Raw genomic sequence first — 18,412 nt, forward strand, 5'->3', positions numbered from 1 at the left:
TTTTGAACCATTGTGCACCTAATAATACTAACTACCCCAGGTTCCCGAATTGTGGGGTCCCCTTGTTCTGAAAACATATATGCATAAATACTTTAAAGATCACCTCTAAGTTAAACCTGACTGCTTTGTGTCAAGCTACCAGAGGGTGGAGCATTGGTTTATTTAGTGATTCACTATGATTATTATTTGAAGTGGGTTCTCCTCACCCCCAACTAATACTCCAATTTCTTACACCAGATATCCAAAAGTTTCCAGCTTCACAGTCAGTTGGGGCACAATAGAATAATATTTGAATCTCTTTCTACTGTTAAGTTAATGACTTTTGCCTAATTTATCTCCGCCCCTCCTTGGCTCCGAAATGTTTCTATAACTTCGGTCTGTCTCGGATCAGAGGCAGCTGGATTAATCAAGTCTATTACCAGTTCTTCTGCATAGAGGGATAGTCAAGCCTCCTGTCCTAACCAGCTCCCTCCCTTTTTCATAGCACTGGGGATAATTCAAATTGCACTTAATTTCGGTTCTCGATGCTTTAAAAATAATTAAATTTTCTATCCAATTTAAGAATAGGGCAATTATTCAACTCAATCTGTAAGTTAGGTAAACATCAGACATTTGAAATTGTGCACAGATGTGTTGTATCACGAAGTACAAAGACCATAGCTGTGAATGTAGATGGAAAAATATTCACAAAGATCTTAGCAGGTTTTTACATTACAGTTTACTAGGGGTTTAAATGAGCAAAGACCACTTTAATGCTTAGGTACCCACAATTCAATGTTATGCAAAAAGTGAGTTTATTTTGATATAAAGCTTCAGAACAACTTGTTATAAAAAATATTCATTGATACCCCTGGTCTCACATGTATCGGTCATTTTGTATTTTAGCGCTCTATGATGAAATCTGCAAGTTCCGCAAAGCCTGTGGGGAAGCCCACATGAAAACAATCCTTGGAACGGGAGAACTGGGCTCCCTCACCAACATTTACAAAGCTAGCCTCGTGGCTATGATGGCAGGTAATGCACTTTATGTTACTGTTGTGTTTTTTTGCATTAGCTGCCGTTCATTTTAACATTCTCATGCTTTAACCCGTACAAATTACTTATGTATGTATGTATTTATCATTTGTAGAGCGCACTGTAACCCTACGGGCATCCTGGCGCTAAGACACAGCAAAAAATAAACACAGCTGCATGCTAGGCAAAGCAACTGATTACGCTCTGGGAAAAAGCCAGGTCTTAACTTGCTTGCGAAACAGCAACAAATCCTGTATCTGTCTCAACTCTAGTGGAAGACTGTTCCACAGGCGCGCAGCTGCAACACTAAACGCTCGCCCCCCCCATAGTAGTTCTTTTTATCTTCGGGATCCTAACCAAATTAGCTGCCGAGGAGCGCAAGCTGCGCGTAGGTACATACCAGCTGAACCTACGTTGCAGCGGTCTGGGTCCAAGCCCATGAAGAGCTTTAAAAACAATGCACAAAGACTTAAACTAAATTCTTTGCCTCACCGGGAGCCAGTGCAGCTCCGCTAATGCCTGAGCAGTTGATGCATTACGAGTTCTCATTAAGACAAGCTTTGCTGCTGCTGCCTGGATACGCTGGAGCCGCAGGACCAAATAGCCAGGAGACTCTAGCAGCAAGGCATTACAGTAGTCCAGGCGGCTGAGAACAACACACCTGACTACTGTGCCTCTTACCTTAGAGGGTAAAATTGGTAACACCTTGCGTAGGCCTCTAATAATCAACAGGCAGATCGTGACTACTTTGTTCACATGTGACTCCAGCTGAGCTTCTCATTAAAGCTGACCCCCAAATTACGCACTGTCTTCGCAGGTACCAGAGGTGTATCCGAGGGAAAAGGCCAGAAATTAGATGGTAGAACCTTCGGCACATTGCCCACTGCGCAGTGCAAAATCTCTGTTTTGGCATTATTAAATTGCAGAGCGTTGTTCCTCAGCCAAGACACCATTTCAGTCATACACTTATGGAACATTTCTTGGGAGTCAGCATGGTCCCCCTCCAAGGATACAATCAATTGCGTGTCATCAGCATAATTGACCGCCCTGATGTTATTAGCTTTAATGAGCTCCACCAGTGGCCGCATATATACATTAAACAAAATAGGGCTAATTGAAGATCCCTGTGGGACGCCATTCTCATTAGGAAAAAAAGCAGATTGATACGGAGGCAGAATCACAGCCTGCCGTCTACCTGACAGGTAAGAGCGGAGCCATTGCAGAGCCAGATTTGTCACTCCCACCTCCTCTAGCAATAGAATGTCATGGTTAACCGTGTCGAATGCGGCGGACATCTATCAATATCAACATTGCAGATTGACCCCTGTCCGCTCGCATTCGAAGATCGTCCAACACGGTGACCAATGCGGTCTCCGTCCCATGACCGGGTCGGAAACCAAATTGATTTTCCTCCAACTTATTGTTACTTTCCAGGAAACCAGAGAGCGCCTGGCGCATCAAACGCTCCACTATCTTTACCGGAAATGGCAACAGGGAAATAGGTCTGTAATTCCCATAGCAAGTGGGGTCCAATGAAGGTTTCTTTGAGAGGGGTGAGACCATCGCTTCCTTCCAGCAGGGCGGAACTACTCCACTACTGAGTGATTGGATACATATCTGGTAGAGTTGTGGAAAGATCTCAGAACCCAACTCTTTCCAGAATTTCTGAGGAATGGGGTCCAGCGGCGAGCCAGAGGACACAACCTTTGCCACCCTAACGAACTCCTCCTCTGTGGGAAGGGCCCAGTGATCAAGGAAAGTCCTTAACATTGGCAGCTTCATCCCAGTGGCCCTGCAACAAGATAGGTTAACTAGCACTGGCTCTTCCCCAACACTAGTACCCGACAGGGAAACTGATTGCAAGCCTCCGATAATTCCTTTAATCTTGTCCCGAAAGAAGACTGCTAGACCGTCACATAGCTCCTGCGATGGAATAACCTTATTACTGATGCAGTTCGTGTTAGTAATATCTCTCAGAATATTAAAAACACATTTAACGCTGTTTGGTGCTTTTAGTATAAGGTCCGCAAAATAAGTCGCCTTAGTAGCCACTATGGCTTTTTTATATCTGGCTAGACAATCCTTCCAGATAACTTTATTGTTATCCTAGTAATGCCTTCTCCACTGTCTCTCAGCGCGTTTACACTGTGCCTTACAGCTCCTTAAATCCTCCGTGAACCATGGGGCAGAGGGTTTCCCCCGTTTCCTGATCTTCTTCAGGGGGGCAAGCAAATCGATAGTATCCGTCAAATGCCTGCAGAGAGCCAAGTAATTCTCGTCGACCGACTTCCCCGGATCAAAAAGGGAGTCAAGGCCAAGAAGCGGCGCCATTCAGGCTTTCCTCAGTAAGGCCTTCCAATCCCTGCCCAGGTCACACCTTTCCTCCCGGGGAGGCCTACTTCCATGGATAAGCGTCACTCGGAATTTGACCATATGGTGATCAGACCAACCCACTGGTAAAATTCCGTCCATGGCCACCACGTTGTCCCCAGAAAATATCAAATCTAATACGTGTCCTGCAGTATGGGTTGCCTCCAGGACCAATTGCGGCAGATTCAGGTTAGCACAAGATTGAATAATGTTGTTATAAGCTGTCGCCATCTTCTCATTGGGCCAAAGATTAAAGTCTCCCAATATTAACAGTCTGTGATGAGTGAGAGCCAAATTACTGATCGTATCAAGTAACTGCTGTTGTGACTGAGCACACATTACATCTGGGGGTCGATAGCAATCCATGCCAGTCAGGATATGCCCCGCCCTATCTTTCAGAGAGAAGCCTAAGGTTTCAATGTGCATGATCTCATCTATGTCCAGCGGCGCAAAATCCCAGGAATCTTTATATATGATCCCGGTTCCGCCCCCCCTGCCGCTGGATCTTGGTTTGTGAAAAGCTTTAAATCCTACAGGGCAAGCTAACCCCAACTCAAGATCCAGCCCCAGCTCTGTCCAGGTCTCTGTCATAAACAAGGCATCCAAATTATACACATCAATTAGCAATTGAATTTCAGTAGCATGTTTAGGGAGTGACCTTGCATTAAGGAGGCCACAATTCAGGGCTTCCACTTGTAGTGGTTCGAAGCCGGTCCCCACCACATGACTTAAAACCGATGCACCTGGTACAAAGCTGTACCTATATTGCACAGCTGTTCTCTAGTGTAGCGATATCTAAAAGTATCTTCAATCGTTTGAGCTGGAGCGACATAATTCCTGGCGCTGTGCGCGTCCGCTGCGCGGACGCTGCAGAGTGGCGTAATATAGCCGCCACAGGGTTGCACACTAGAGCGCTGACCCCCTCGGTGCGACGGAAGGCTCAGCCGAGCAGGTCGCCCAGGTAAGGTGAGCGAATTTTATTTAAAACAAACACAAATTCTAACGTTTTAAAAACATAAAACAGTAATGTGCTAACAGTGGAGCTAAAAACAGCCCGCTACCACTGTTTCGTGTGCAAAATCGCAAGATAACTATGAGCAATACAGTACAGTTCCTTCGTTTCAACACAAAGCCCAGCCCCCAGGCGTCACTTCTTGGCTATGTCTAATATATTTCTATATATAGTTGTAATATGATTGCAAGATCAGTTTAACAGTCCAATTATGAATGCTTTATTTTTTACTCTTCATCTACACCCGTGAAATAAGCAACCATCTCAGTTTTCAAGCCCAAAAGGGCATCCATTTGGGCAGATAAAGAAAATGCCAAGTCCGGTATCACCCCTATCAGAGACCCTCACGTGTCTTTGGCTAAACATGCGTAGCACATTTCCCTTATATCCCCTAAAATCTCCTACTCATAGACTATCCCTTTTATACATGTGCCCCTTTCCCCTACTCGCACGAGCTCTGTCCCTTACAGCCTCACTGCAGACAACCTCTCATCCTGCTCGTAAACAGTGCTCAACCATCAGAAACACGGTTGGCATCAGAAACACGGCAGCCCCGCTCCTGTCCAGTGCCACCACACTAGCCGATTCCTCGTCAGTGGAACTGATCGCCACCCATTCCATCTGATGCTGTCTTTACATTTCTCCCCAAAGCAGTACATATTCATGCACTAGCCTCTTCGCTGTTATCTGTTGTTCTACTTTCTTTAACCAGTCCATCTCCAACTTTACCAGGATTGCTTCAAATGTGCTTTTGTCCTTCTCACTAGAAAAACAAACAAACACCAGGACCTCATCTCCAGGCAGCTTCTTCTCAGTCTATCCTCCCTTTTTTCTGCAAAACTCTTCAGAGTCACCGACTATCTGTCCTCTTTCAATGTACTTAGTAAATATGTATATATATGCAAGTTTCAGTATGTTGAAATCAAAGTGCTTTCCCTATAGAGATTGTTTCCATATAACGTCTACCACGCTTCATCTAAAATTGAATATTCTGTATATTAACTACCAAATATGTAACCCGCTCTTACGAATCCTCACCATTTATGTAAAGGGTGTTAGAAAGGAAAGTAATCCCCTCTTTAAACACTATCTAATGCAATAAGTTAGCATAACAGGAACACATACATACATATATGCTACTGAGTTTTTCCATACTGAGCATTCAGGTTTGCACTACCTAATGGTACTCTTGGTTGCTCTACATTTACATTGTATCCACTACATTAATGTGCTACATTGTTAGTCAATATTTTGCAGGCATTACGTTGAAAGGCATTACATCACAGGAAAATATTATTAGAATTTACATCTGAAGTCACTACATCACAGAAATCATTTTATCACAAATAAGCATATATAAATTAAAGTTAAAAAAATAAGCATTTCCCTGTAACTGTAGTTATGGTTTCTTCTGATTATTTATTGAAAAGGCAATTTTTGATTTGGTTATAACTTTGGCTACATATGGCATAGATCCACACAGCCTTCCAAAAAATGTAAATGTGGCCAATGTTCCACATGCCAAAGTTCATGCAAATCTGTCAAGGAGTTGAAGGGTTTAGCAATATAGTGTAGGACAAAAAAAGAGTGTTAACAATTTTAACTCCCATAGGAAATGTTGCCCTCCACTACAGAAAAAAACGCTTAAAGAAATTACATCATACTTTGTGTTAAACTACTCCGTTTAGTAGTTTTTAATAAATTGGTGTTACAAAAACCTGTCAGGCGGGCTTCAAAGGGTTAAATTAAAGCGCTATCTTGACAGTTGAAAAAGTGTTTTGTGAAGGATAGCTACCACTGCCGAGTCCTCACCTTAGAATATCCCTCAGACGTCAGACTGGATGCAGAGAATTTAGTAGCAGTGCTCCAGCTCCGCTAGGTGACATTGTGTGACACCTATTCCATACCGCCCTGGAAGTGGGTGAGCAGATCCTTATATAAGCACCACCCAAGCGTGCAGATGCCCGTTGCTTTCTTTCAGTGCTTTCTGACACAGGTCCAGAGCTCTGCTCCAATCTTGTTGATTGCCTGATGACTTCTAAAAACACTTTTGAGCAGGGCTCTAGGGAACAGTGTCCCCACCATAAACAATCGGATGCAAGCCATGCAGTGAATGCAAAAAGCTGATGTCGGTTAGAGACCTGCACAAGATGTGCCTTTGATATCTGGGTTCTGAACACAACTTGGAGTCATGTGATGAATGTGCCCTAATGCACCCATAGAAGATTTGAGACATGGAGGCTGTTGTATGCTGTCGAACCATCGGGGCTTCATATTGGGTTATTCTCAGGTGTTATCTATCCCCTTGGGACCTGTTACCAGGCCTGTACCGACTCTGGTACAAACTTCTTCTCCTGTCCCTAAACCACCCTGGTCCAGCTGGCCGACACCATTTGATGTTCTCATGCCGACGCACATGTTGGACCCTGAACCGTCAGTAGCTCGACAGATGTTGCACTGTAAAATTATAAAAGTACAACCAATTGTCATGTAGGCTGTTGTCCTGAAGCATGACTCTAATACAGTGCCTGTACTGCATCACAACTATCAGCAGAACTCAATTTTTTTGGGCTCTGACTGATGATGATGATGATGGTGAGGGAGATGTATTGCTCCCCCTTCATTTCAGTGATGCTATCTTTCACCTTGATTTATAAAACACCAGTGGGTTAGATACCGTACCTGTGACAGAGCTTAGCTCGGCACATGGTGTGCAGATAGTGCCTCATTTGCAGTGGTGGTTAGAATAGTAGCCCGAGTAGGAAAATTACAGCTCAATGAAGAGAATAAAGCAAATGTTTTAACTGACATTTTGCAATCGGGGTCAGCAGCATATGTGCTCTTGCTCCCACTAAATGACACAGTCACACATACTCTGATGGCTGCCTGGTCAAAACCATGTTTTTACCTATCTCTTAGCAGACAAGTGGCCAGGTGTGACTGGGCGGTGCCTGGTGAATCAAATTTTCTTATCAAGCACCCTCCTCCAAAGAGTTTTATCGCACAGGCCTCAACAAGTAAATATGAATTTATTTGTGAACACTCTTCCAGATAGGATAGGATATCCAAAATAGTTGGTTCCTTTGGCAAACCTATGTTTTGTTCTGCCTTGATGGCATTGAGATCCATAACAACACACTGTCTCCTGTGCTGACATGCACATGCACTTTAGGACATGTCCAGCAACATCTTGGCGGCTGTCTCGGATCTGGCTTAGACAATCCATGACAGGCAGAATGCAGCTAAACTGCATCACCCATGCAGGCTTGGATACCACACACACCATTGGCAGGAGAGTTGGTACTGGTGTTATGCTTTATAGACCCATCTGCATGATAGCCACTTAATTTTCCAGCGTTACTAATGGATATGCCATTTGATGGGTCTTGACTCTTCGGACAGAAGGCAAACTCCTCTGTGGAATGCTTTAAAGACAGTAGAGCTGCAGTGCGTTCCTCACCACTTGCTAAAATTCAGGTACTATTCCAGGGGCAAGCCTATTGGCAGAGGCAACCTTCCTACTCACTGATTCAGCAGAGCAGCGGAATCGGCAGACACTGTGCAGGCCAGCATTGGACACCAGTACTCCCACTCCTCATCCCCTGCTACATTGACCAACAAACCGCTTTAGTTTGCCTTCAGCGGCGCATACCCAACCAGCACTTCTTCCTGGGTCGGGGATCGGTCCTGTCCGACAAATTGTTCAAAAAGACTACGCCCTACCTTTTCACTACTCCTCACCCAACCACAGAGCAAATTTCAGAATAGAACCTGTCCATCCTGGTACTGGAGGTCCACCTGTTGCTCTCCCAGAGTGCAATTGAGATGGTACCACACTCAGAGAAAAGTGGGGTTGTTATTCCCACTACTTCCTCATCCTGAAAATTGGATGGGGGCTAAACACCTTCCTGTGAAAGGACAAAATGAAAATTCTTACATTGGTTCAGATCCTTTCTGCCCTGAATCCGGGAGAATGGATTGTGTCCTGCAGTCCCACAGGCATTACTTGAGTTTCAAGGTGAACCAGGAGTATTTTCAGTTTGCTGTGCTCTCCTTTTGCCTCACCAGCGCTCCTTGGTTGTTCACAAAAGTGATGTTGTTTTGCAATACCTAGATGCCTTCATTGCTTATGAAGGCAGGCTCACTGCAATCAGTTGTTCACAGCCTCTGGAAGATGGCAGAACTCCTAACAATTGTTAGGGTTTACTATAAACGCATCAAAGTCTCACCTGATTCCATCACAAAAGCTGCCTTTCACTGGGGGACGCCTGTACACAGTAGGGTTCAAGGCTGTTCTTCCGCCGCTTTTCTGGGACATTTGGGTTGTGATTCTGTCTTTTCAGGCTGGTTCCAGGATCCAGGTAAGGGTGTCTCTGAGGCTTTTAGTTTTTTTGGCCTTATGAATTCTGCTTGTCAACTGTGGCAGGTGGCACATGCAAGCCATGTGCCGGTGGACACAGTATCGAGGCTGCCTTCCTGTCATTATCCAGGTCTCAAAGGAATGAATTGCAGTGGAGGCTGACCCATCGCAATCTGTCCTGTGACAGGCCTCTGTCCCTTTCTCACCCAGTGCTGAAAATAGTGACAGGTACATTGCTACTGGGTTATGAGAGTCACTTGAGGGAGGTGGAGCTCCGAGGCCTCTGGTTTCCAGTGGACGGCTGGATCAAAATCAAACTTTTGGAGCTGCAAACTATTTGTCTGGCTCGGAAGGCTTTCCTGTCACCCATCAGGAGGAGGCTATTGCAGATTCCCATAGACATCTGGCACTGCAACAAACAGGGCTGTTAAGGGTCATGTGTCAAATCAAGAGGATTTATGTCTCTGTAGTTGGCTGGAATGCCAGGACATCTTCCTAGTTATCCTCCACGTAAAGGGGCCCCTGAATGCCAGAGCAGACGAACTGAGCAGATGTTATCTGGCAGACCATGAGTGACGCCTGCATCCTGAGGTGGTGCAGAGCATCTTTGGCCAGTGGGGAGAGCCATTGATCAGTCTTTTTGCCAACGCCAAGAGCACACTGTGTCAATAATTTTGTGCACTGGAGATTTTGCAAAAACACTTGTTTGGAGATGCATTCCATCTGTAATGGAACAAGAGACTCCTGTACACCTTCTGGCTCTATCTCTCCTGCCCTGAGTTCCGAGGAGAATCAAGTACAACCAGGCCCTATTCATTCTAGAGGCCGTGCATTGGGCCAGGAGAGTGTGGTACCTGGAACACCTGAGCATGAGAATCTGTCCTCCAATCTGGCTACCACATCGGCAGACCTCCCGTCGCAGCAGCAAACCAGAGTCCTCCACCCGATTCCCCACAACTTACATATTAATTCATGGAAACTGACCAGTGGCAATTGGCTGCTTTCGAACTGCCACCTGAAATGGTGGATGTTACCCTCGCCATCATGTATGTGCTTCTCCACGAAATCAATCTTCCCTGAGTGGTGGGACAAGTTTGTAACCTTGTGTGGTGCCCGGTACTCTGATTCCTTACAGGTAAAGCTGTCAGATGTCCCTCTGTTTGTTTTGCATTTAACCTAGGAAGGCCTTTAGGTGGGCACTTTGAATGTGTGTCTGGCATTTCTGCCTCTCTGTGTTTGACATGCCAACCCTTCTTGTTTAAATCACCTTTTGTTCAGTGGCGGCTCGTCCACTAAGGCGGAGAAGTGTCGCCCCCACTGCTTTTTAGCAGTGAAATAAAGGGAAAATAAAATGATAGTAACTTAAGTTATTATCATTTTATTTTGTCCTTCTTCTGGCAGCTTTACGTTATGGGGCGGGGTGGTGCTGCTCTGCTCAGAGGAGAGGAGTGGTAGTACACTCCTAAGTGCGCAATGACTGTTTGGGCGGCCCTCTTCAGCCGTCCAAACAGTCATGCGCACTTCGCATGTTCTCCATGCAGGCTGCATAAGAGCCTGCATGGAGAACATGCCCAGGCTCCCAGTCAGCGTCTGAGCTCCAAACCACGATGCTTAGACCAATCACAGCGCTGCTAAGGCAGCATTGGGATTGGCTGACTGGGAGCCTGGGTGTGCTTCCTGTTCAGGCCGAGCGGAGACTACAGAGGAGAGACGCGGCGAGAAGGTAAATCTTTTCATGTTATTTTATTTTTTAATGCATGTTCCCCCAGCATACGCCCCTCTGCCCCAGCCCCCCTACCTCCGACCCATGCCGGCCATCGCTGCTTTTGTTGTTCGGTTTATTAAAGGTTTGACCTAAATAATTTGTGATACAACAGTGGGACCTTAATTTGGCCTTGGTATTCCTGATCTGTACACGTTTCGAACCATTGCCTAGTTACTATTTGCAGCTCCTTACCTCGAAGAATGTCTTACTCATTGCAATTACTTCAACTTTTCACAGGAGTGAACTGCAGGCAGTTTCTGTGCAACCACCCTACCTTTCCAGGCAAATTGATGCTGAGAACTTGGACAGTCTCCAAACTGAAATTTGTGGCTCATTTTCATGTCAGAAGTTGGCAACCCTGCTGGCATTCTTTGCTCCCCCTCTAACTTGAAAGAAGAGGAGAGGCTCCATTGGTTGGCCTCCAAAAAGGCTTTACGTTTTTATTTGATTGAATTAAGGCTTATAGTTTAGACAGTCAACTTTTTATGATGTTTTCTGGATTACGAGAAACGAAGACTGTGCAGATGAGTGCCCTGTTGATGTGGACAGTCTCTGCATTAAGATCTGCTACGTGCTGGCCAAGAAGCAACCACTAAATGGTTCTGTGAGCCAATTCCGTCATTGCTAAAGCCACTATCAATGCACTGGCACAAAGGGTGCCTGTCCTTGATATCTGTTAAAGGCTATATACATTCATGCAGAACTACTACCTTCACATCTAGGTCTGGTGGGAAGGACACTCTGCCTGCTCATTTCTGCAAGACTGTTTGGTCTGAAGCCACTCCACAGACCCTCCTCTTTGGAGAGATTCTTCTTTAGTATCTATTTTAAGGAATTTGCACTTTAAAGTATTTTAAAGCTTTTTTACTTTTGGTAACACTGTTTCTGGTGAATATTCTTATCTAATTGCAGGGTCCTCAATGCCCTCCCTCCTTCCCATTCGTTAGAACGTTAACTTTTTAATTTCTAAAAAGGTTGCAAGATGGTACTCGGTATGCTGTTACCAACAATTTTTCATGCTTCGATTCTGAGGGTGGAGAAAGGGAAAAAGAAATGACATCAGCATGCAGGGGTGCCTCTTCTGTGCAGCTCTGCTATCACTTCCAGGGCAGTACGAAATTCGTACGGAGCTGCACTATACCACCTATTGGTGACAGTCAGAAACTTTTTTTTCTGGCATTTGACTAATCTGCTTGAAATTTGACAGTCGCTTACGGTGTTAAGCTTAATCTTGGTATTTTCAAATTTATGCACATCTATTAAGGGGATCACAGTTAGAAGGGATGTAAGAATATTGGTTATTAGTTGGGAGGATGTGAGTCCTTCCGAAATAGTAAGTCCAAAATCATGTCAGACCAAACACACAATAGATAAACCTGAGATCAACCCCTGACAGATATGGCACAGAGCAAAGAAGCTTAACTTATGAAAAATGTGTTAAAAATTTAGCAGTGCTAAAGCAATTAAAATGTCAAAACACAACATAATAAAAATCCCACACAATTTCTAACAATCAAGAAAATGTAGTAAGCAAAATGGCTCAAAAATGATTAAATTCCAATAAGGAAATGAATTGTAAAAGCTTTTAAGTTGAAAAGTGCCAAGAAACAGCATAGTGTCTATGGAAGTAGTTGACCGGGACAGAGGGACAAGTTGAGGCCAACCACAATGCACCAAAAGGTCAACTAAGCCTTGTGGGTCGACCAATTGTAAGATGTTGCCTTTCTTACTACTCTTTTTCATCGAAGTAGGAATCCTTCAGTGGGGCACTGTTGAGGGCTGTGTTCTGTGAATTTCTCTTAAAGTCAGGTAGCCATTGGATGCAGTTCCTCTGATGCTGAAAAGTTCAGCGTGTTAAAAATAAAATGTCCCACCTGCTGACCTTCTCTCACTGGCTATATACTTTGTGTGCCTTCACCCAATCAAAGTTTTGTTGTTGAGACTTGGGCCCTAATTTAGAGTTTGGCAGACCGAATACTCTGGCACAATGTGGTGGATATTGCTTCTGCTGCATTAAAACTGTCATAGACTATAATGCGCTTGTAATATAGCAGATAGGACGTCTGCCACATCTTGAAGCTCTTGTTTGAAGCTCGAAAACATCCATTGAGACAAGCTTGGAAGCCATAGTCAGGCATGGTGCAGCAAAGCTGGATACCTTAACTGCGAGGGTCTACTGAAATCTTATTTCCACAGTAAAAAGCTAAGAGCAGGACCAACCTGCTTTTCTTTGCCTGCCAAGATCGCTCCTTGAGTGCTCAGTCTTGGTCTCGGTCCTCTGGAGGTCAAACATTTTCTAAGTCCCAACCTTTTCTTCTTTTTGTAGCAGTTCCTTTTCTTCACTTCTATGGCACTAGGACCTCTGGGACAGCACTTCGAGTCTAGGACTCACTCCAGCAGAATCCACGAGCATAGTCCAGTCACGCTCCACTTGCTGTTGGTTACTCCAGGAAGCAGGCCTCCTGCGGCTTTTCGTGTCCCTGTAGCGACACTGGAGGTCCGCTAGCTGACACTTGGAATCCTCTTCTTGGTCCTGGGTACAGGAGGGAGCAGGTCCAGCCCTTCAGGTCTCCACTCAGGTCACAGATAGAATACTTTTTCCTCACAAGTCAAGATGTTTTCTGTGGAGCAGAGGGTAGGGTGCTACTTTTGTACAGTACACTAGTCAGTGGGTTGGGTATGGCTCCTGAACATTCCCTGACCAATGAGTAAAACGTTCCCAAGGGCAAACCGTCCTACTATTTCAGCATATCGTGTTTACCTTATAGAAAGCTATCCAAGAGTGCACCATTTCCAGTGAAATCCAAACTAGCAGAACCTTTCTGCCCCCAGAGAGGCTGGTCTGTCATCTAGTTGTTCGTCCATGGCAATTAGAAATATCCACCTACCTAACCATATCAATCTGATTCTGGCATCAGCTTCTCTCCCACTGTTAATGGAGTCAGGAGAACAGTAGTGTACCCTGGGTTCGCAAAGCCCCTCTTATCCAGGTCTGTCTTATCACTTAATTATGAATGGCCATTGCTCACCCAGTTACTTAAGTTTCTAGACCCTCCCAAATTGCCCTTCCAGAAATAATTGAAATGGAGTTAGAGAGATGTATTTCATTACATCGCGTGGTTTTACCATGCACGTCTTTACATCGAAGTTTTTACCACACATACCAATACCACACTTTTACATTAACATACATTTAAAAAACACTTGCCACGCAAACAGATTGCACACACACTGTCACCACGCATTTCATTACTACAGTTATTTAATAATATTTTTTGATCGGACGTGCTGACCAGTACCGGAGTTTTACTGACAGAGTAACACTTCCACCTACTGGACTGCGAATTTTCAAAAACGTAGAGTTGCAGAAATATCAGCAATAACTAAAATTAATTAAATGTCACAGAATTTCTTTTTTGTGAACATTCTTTTCGTCTGAAGAAGGGGCACCTTGTTTTGTGTTAATGTAAACGGCAGGTTAATAACTTAATTTGCTCAACAAATCTGAAGTGCTACTCTCTCTCTCCGAGATGTTCTCCGGTTTTATTTTTTATTTTGATGTTATCTGTATTACTTTTCCCCACATGTCCCTAATGCTTTCTAAGTGAAGGGGGGCAGTAAGCCGTTGAAGCACATAAGAGAGATAGATTCCCTGGAACAGTGCTCTTGAAGTTAGCGTGTCACACTTTAATCTCTCCCTTGCCATCCAAATACCCTCACACACCCAAATATCCTTACCCACCCCTAAACCACAAAAACTCCCTTGCCACCTGTATACCCCTATCCATCCCTAAGTCCTAAAAACTCCCTTGCCACCCAAATAACCTTACCCACCCCAAAGCCCTAAAACTCCCTTGCCATCCAAATACCCTTGCCCATACCTAAAAACTCCCTTGCCACCCAAATACCGTTATCCATCCCTAAGCCCTAAAAACTCCCTTGCCACCCAAATACCCTTACCCACCCCAAGCCATAAAAACTCCCTTGCCACCCATATACCCTTACCCACCTCATAGCCCTAAAATCTCCCTTGCCACCCAAATACCCTTGCCCATACCTAAAAACTCCCTTGCCACCCAAATACCGTTATCCATCCCTAAGCCCTAAAAACTCCCTTGCCACCCAAATACCCTTACCCACCCCAAGCCATAAAAACTCCCTTGCCACCCATATACCCTTACCAACCCCATAGCCCTAAAAACTCTACTTGGATGCATCCCAGTTTTTGCATTCATTTATTGTAAATATACTGTTTGTTCTGTTTATTATACCTTCTGCATTCCGTCCTGTTTTATAGTTGAACACTGCCACCTAGTGTTCAAAATGCGTGGTAAAGTCTTGCGATGTAAAGACTAGCGAGGAAACCGTGTAATCGATGTATAAAATGTGTGGTGAATGCACTCTGAAGCAAAAACTTTGGAGTAAAGGCTGTTTCTCAGTAAGAGTACCTCACACTCATTCATTCTACCAAAATACCCAAGCCATTATCTCTACTTTCGGAGCAATCTCACACCTACTCTGGGATGAAGCACTGGCAGGGACAGGCAGCTGCAGGCAGGCTAATGCTAATTAGTCTAATGAGTTTTAGCAGGAAAGTATAACTTTCTAAAAGTAACTTTTCCTGTATATTTATTATGAAGCATCCAATTTAACCTTCGGTTTGAACTTTTGGTAAATTTTAAAAACAGTGGCTGATTGCACTCCATAGTGTTTTCTAAGCCAGAGATATTAAAATAGCACTTCAGTTGCACTTTAGCTTTTATAGTAGAAAATGTCCCACCACCTAAATAAGGAAAATAGCTTTAGAAGGCTAGTAATTGTCGGAAAATGTTAACCTTAAATTCTTACATGTGCTACTTTTAAATATTATACACTTTATACTGTGGGGTGCAAGGCCTACTTAGAGGTGATTTACTTAACATTTACAAGCAGTTTTCTCTTTTGTTTTAAAAAAAAGATCTTTTGACAGGTCTATCAGTATGTTTGAAATCTGCTACAGTTGGGCTACAATTGTAGGTTTTAAGCCATGTTTTCCTGGTCAGCCTAGAGGATGCCACAAAATGTGTGACATTTAACTTTCATACCAGTGGCCTATTTCCTGCACCATATTGTGATAGTCTAGGGGAAATGCTGTACTATATATATGCCATCAGTACACTAGAATATTATGTATGTAACAGGCAATGTTAGCGCCTTGAGGTTCTCTTCTCTGGAAATGGAAACTGGAGTGAGAGCCTGGCAAGAATCAGTTGGTGGTGCTGGCGATTTCTAGGAATTAATCTACATTTGCAATCTTAACTTTCAAGAGGATTGTGTACTTATAATTGGCAATTGTCACATTGTGCTTGACCTTAAAATTGGCAATTGTCACATTGTGCCTGATTGGGGACAGGTGAGCTGACATCCCACCAGTTTCTCAAGGGAAATTTATGGACCCGTGTGTGCATCATAAAGACTTTGATCTACTTTGAACCGCAAGTATTCTACTGTGCTACCGCTTTGAATTTTATCAAATATATTGAAGAACTGGTACGCCAGCATAATTGGCATTTTGAATTGGGCAACACGGTACAGTAGTGGATCATCACACCACTGTGAAAACCATTTGTGGATTGGGTGTCTAGGTCACTACTGAGCATCATTATGTCATCATGCCAGCATAACGGCCATTTTGAATTGGGCGATCGAAGAAAATCAACGTGACTGCGTTACACGGCCCACAGTGACTGCTGGATTAGCTGCTAAAATTAAAACACCTATCCATCATTTTGAATGAGTCACCTGCTTTTTCAGGTTTTCTGTATTGGATTTATTGTAGTTGCTGTTCCTTGCAAGGAGGAGTGTCATAAGTGTCCAAGGTCCTGTACTCATGGTTTTTAATTCTGCATTGATTATAGCTCTAGATTCCTGGGTGCAGCAACACGTCAGTCAGCAATGTCTCAACCATCTGCATTCTTTTCAGAGAAGGGAGATCCGATACTTGCTTGGAAACACTGAAAATAACTATTTGATTAATTTCTTGTGGCCACTGGGGGTAAAGGAAAATGTAAGCTGCAAGAAAGGAAGCAGTTTTACTGCATCATTTAGGCATTGAGTGCCACAACATTTATGAGAGCCTTGATGAAATACCTATTGGTAATGCAGATGCAAAGCCAGGAGACATTTATGAAATGTCAGTTAAAATGTTGGAGCAGTACTTTGAACCTCGAATAAATGTTGTATTAGAACGTATTGCGGGGATCCCGCAGCATGGTTCATTATTTAAAAGCAAATAACTACCGTTAGCTAATAACGTGAAAGTGGGTGTAATTGCTGGCACAGGATTTCCTTTCAGAATGCAAGCTATATTCAGTGCGTGAACGTTGCATGCGCTATGCAATTGGATGTTCCTACAGACTACGGAGTGATCAGGTGTAGAAGTGCACTCCTCTCCTTTTAAATAAACCTCTTTACCCTCTCTCGGGATCTGTATGTAAATGGGAGTGACCAAACTTCATGCAGGAAAGCGGTACCCAATGGTTCGTATCTGCCTAGGGCATAGTATTTCATACATGAACTGAACTTAAATAATGGAAATGGTAAAGTGATCAATCCATGGATAAGCCACACAGCTGAGTTTGATTCGGCCACAGAGAAGGGTAAAGGTTCTAACTTTTCAATATGCAACAATGAGTATGTTGCATCCTTCATAGACATGAACTGTTGTTTATCAGTCAGATAAACGGCAGGAATAAAGATGATGTGTTCATGTAGTCCCAGGGAACTTTCCCAGCCTAGGTTTGTAAAGTCCATGCAAACTGCATTATAGAACGCAATTGATTTTGACCATGGTATAAAACAGACATATCATCCTGTACAATAGCCACAACAGATGAAACAATATTATCTAACGTGTAAATTCTGGAAGAAATGGTGTTAATGCTATTATCGATGACAGGCAGCACTTTTTCCAAATTTGCTTGATCAATAGCTCTCAATCTAGAAGCAGCCTCGATTTGAGATAATTTCCAAACTTCGTTGTAAACAGCATACACCCATCTTTTGGACCTGCTACCCACAGGGCCTTTTACAAAATCATTCAAATCTACCTTGTCATTCAATTTGGATAAATGAAGTTTAACAGAGGCCAAGGTGGAATGTTGCAGCCAGGTTTGACATAACTTCCCTACAGAATAGATAGTAACAGACTGGGAAGATTCAAATCGGGGTTCCACCCTAACCTGTGTATAGCCGCGGTACAGACCCAGAAAACGATGTTGACCTCGACCTTTGCCACGCTATCCTCCACCGGACTGTGTGACCGATGTTTCCTGTGAAGAACGAGGAGAACGTTGTTCAGGAACCTGAAATCTATCAGGAGACCTAATTCTAGTGCGATCGCGCAATTCATATGTGCGTTCAGTAGTCAATTGTACTGGTGACGCGGGTCGAGACCCCTGTTTCTGTTGCTGCTTCCCCTGTTTCTTAGTTTTCCAATTTTGTTTAGGAAAAGCTGGACGGTTGTCTTTAGGAGGCGTAACCGTCTGAGTTTGCGGTTGCGCTGTTGTTTTAGCAATAGGCTTAAGCCCCAAACTATTGCGGCCAATGGTTTTATAAGCCTCTGCAATAATCTTCGGTAACTGTCGGGGTTTATCGACGTCGGCGACGAGGCGCAGTTCATTTGACACTTGAAAGTTAACCGCATCTCCCTTGATGTTAGCAAGGATGAGATCAGCAACTACGTCAAACACACCGACAAGCCTCGTTCCTAACTCGACCGCCGCCTCCGGACCGTGTTGATCTTGAACACGCTTGATCACGGAGGGCAGTACAGTCATAGACGGAGTGCCGAAGCACTTCGAGTAGACTGCTGCAAACAGTTTACCCCAGTTCTCACAATCAGTTACCTCTG

At 44.0% G+C, this 18,412-nt stretch overlaps 1 protein-coding gene across 1 annotated transcript in view; it reads left to right on the plus strand.

The window, feature by feature from the left end:
- The window catches only part of DERA (deoxyribose-phosphate aldolase), a 315,473-nt gene that overhangs the window by 152,332 nt on the left and 144,729 nt on the right, over positions 1-18,412 (plus strand). Inside the window, exon 6 of the mRNA XM_085652666.1 lies at positions 886-1,014. Coding sequence (XP_085508792.1) covers positions 886-1,014 — 129 coding nt within the window. The remainder of the gene's footprint in view (positions 1-885; positions 1,015-18,412) is intronic.

This window comes from Triturus cristatus, chromosome 4_1 (assembly GCF_964204655.1).
Source record: "Triturus cristatus chromosome 4_1, aTriCri1.1, whole genome shotgun sequence".
Taxonomy (NCBI): domain Eukaryota; kingdom Metazoa; phylum Chordata; class Amphibia; order Caudata; family Salamandridae; genus Triturus; species Triturus cristatus.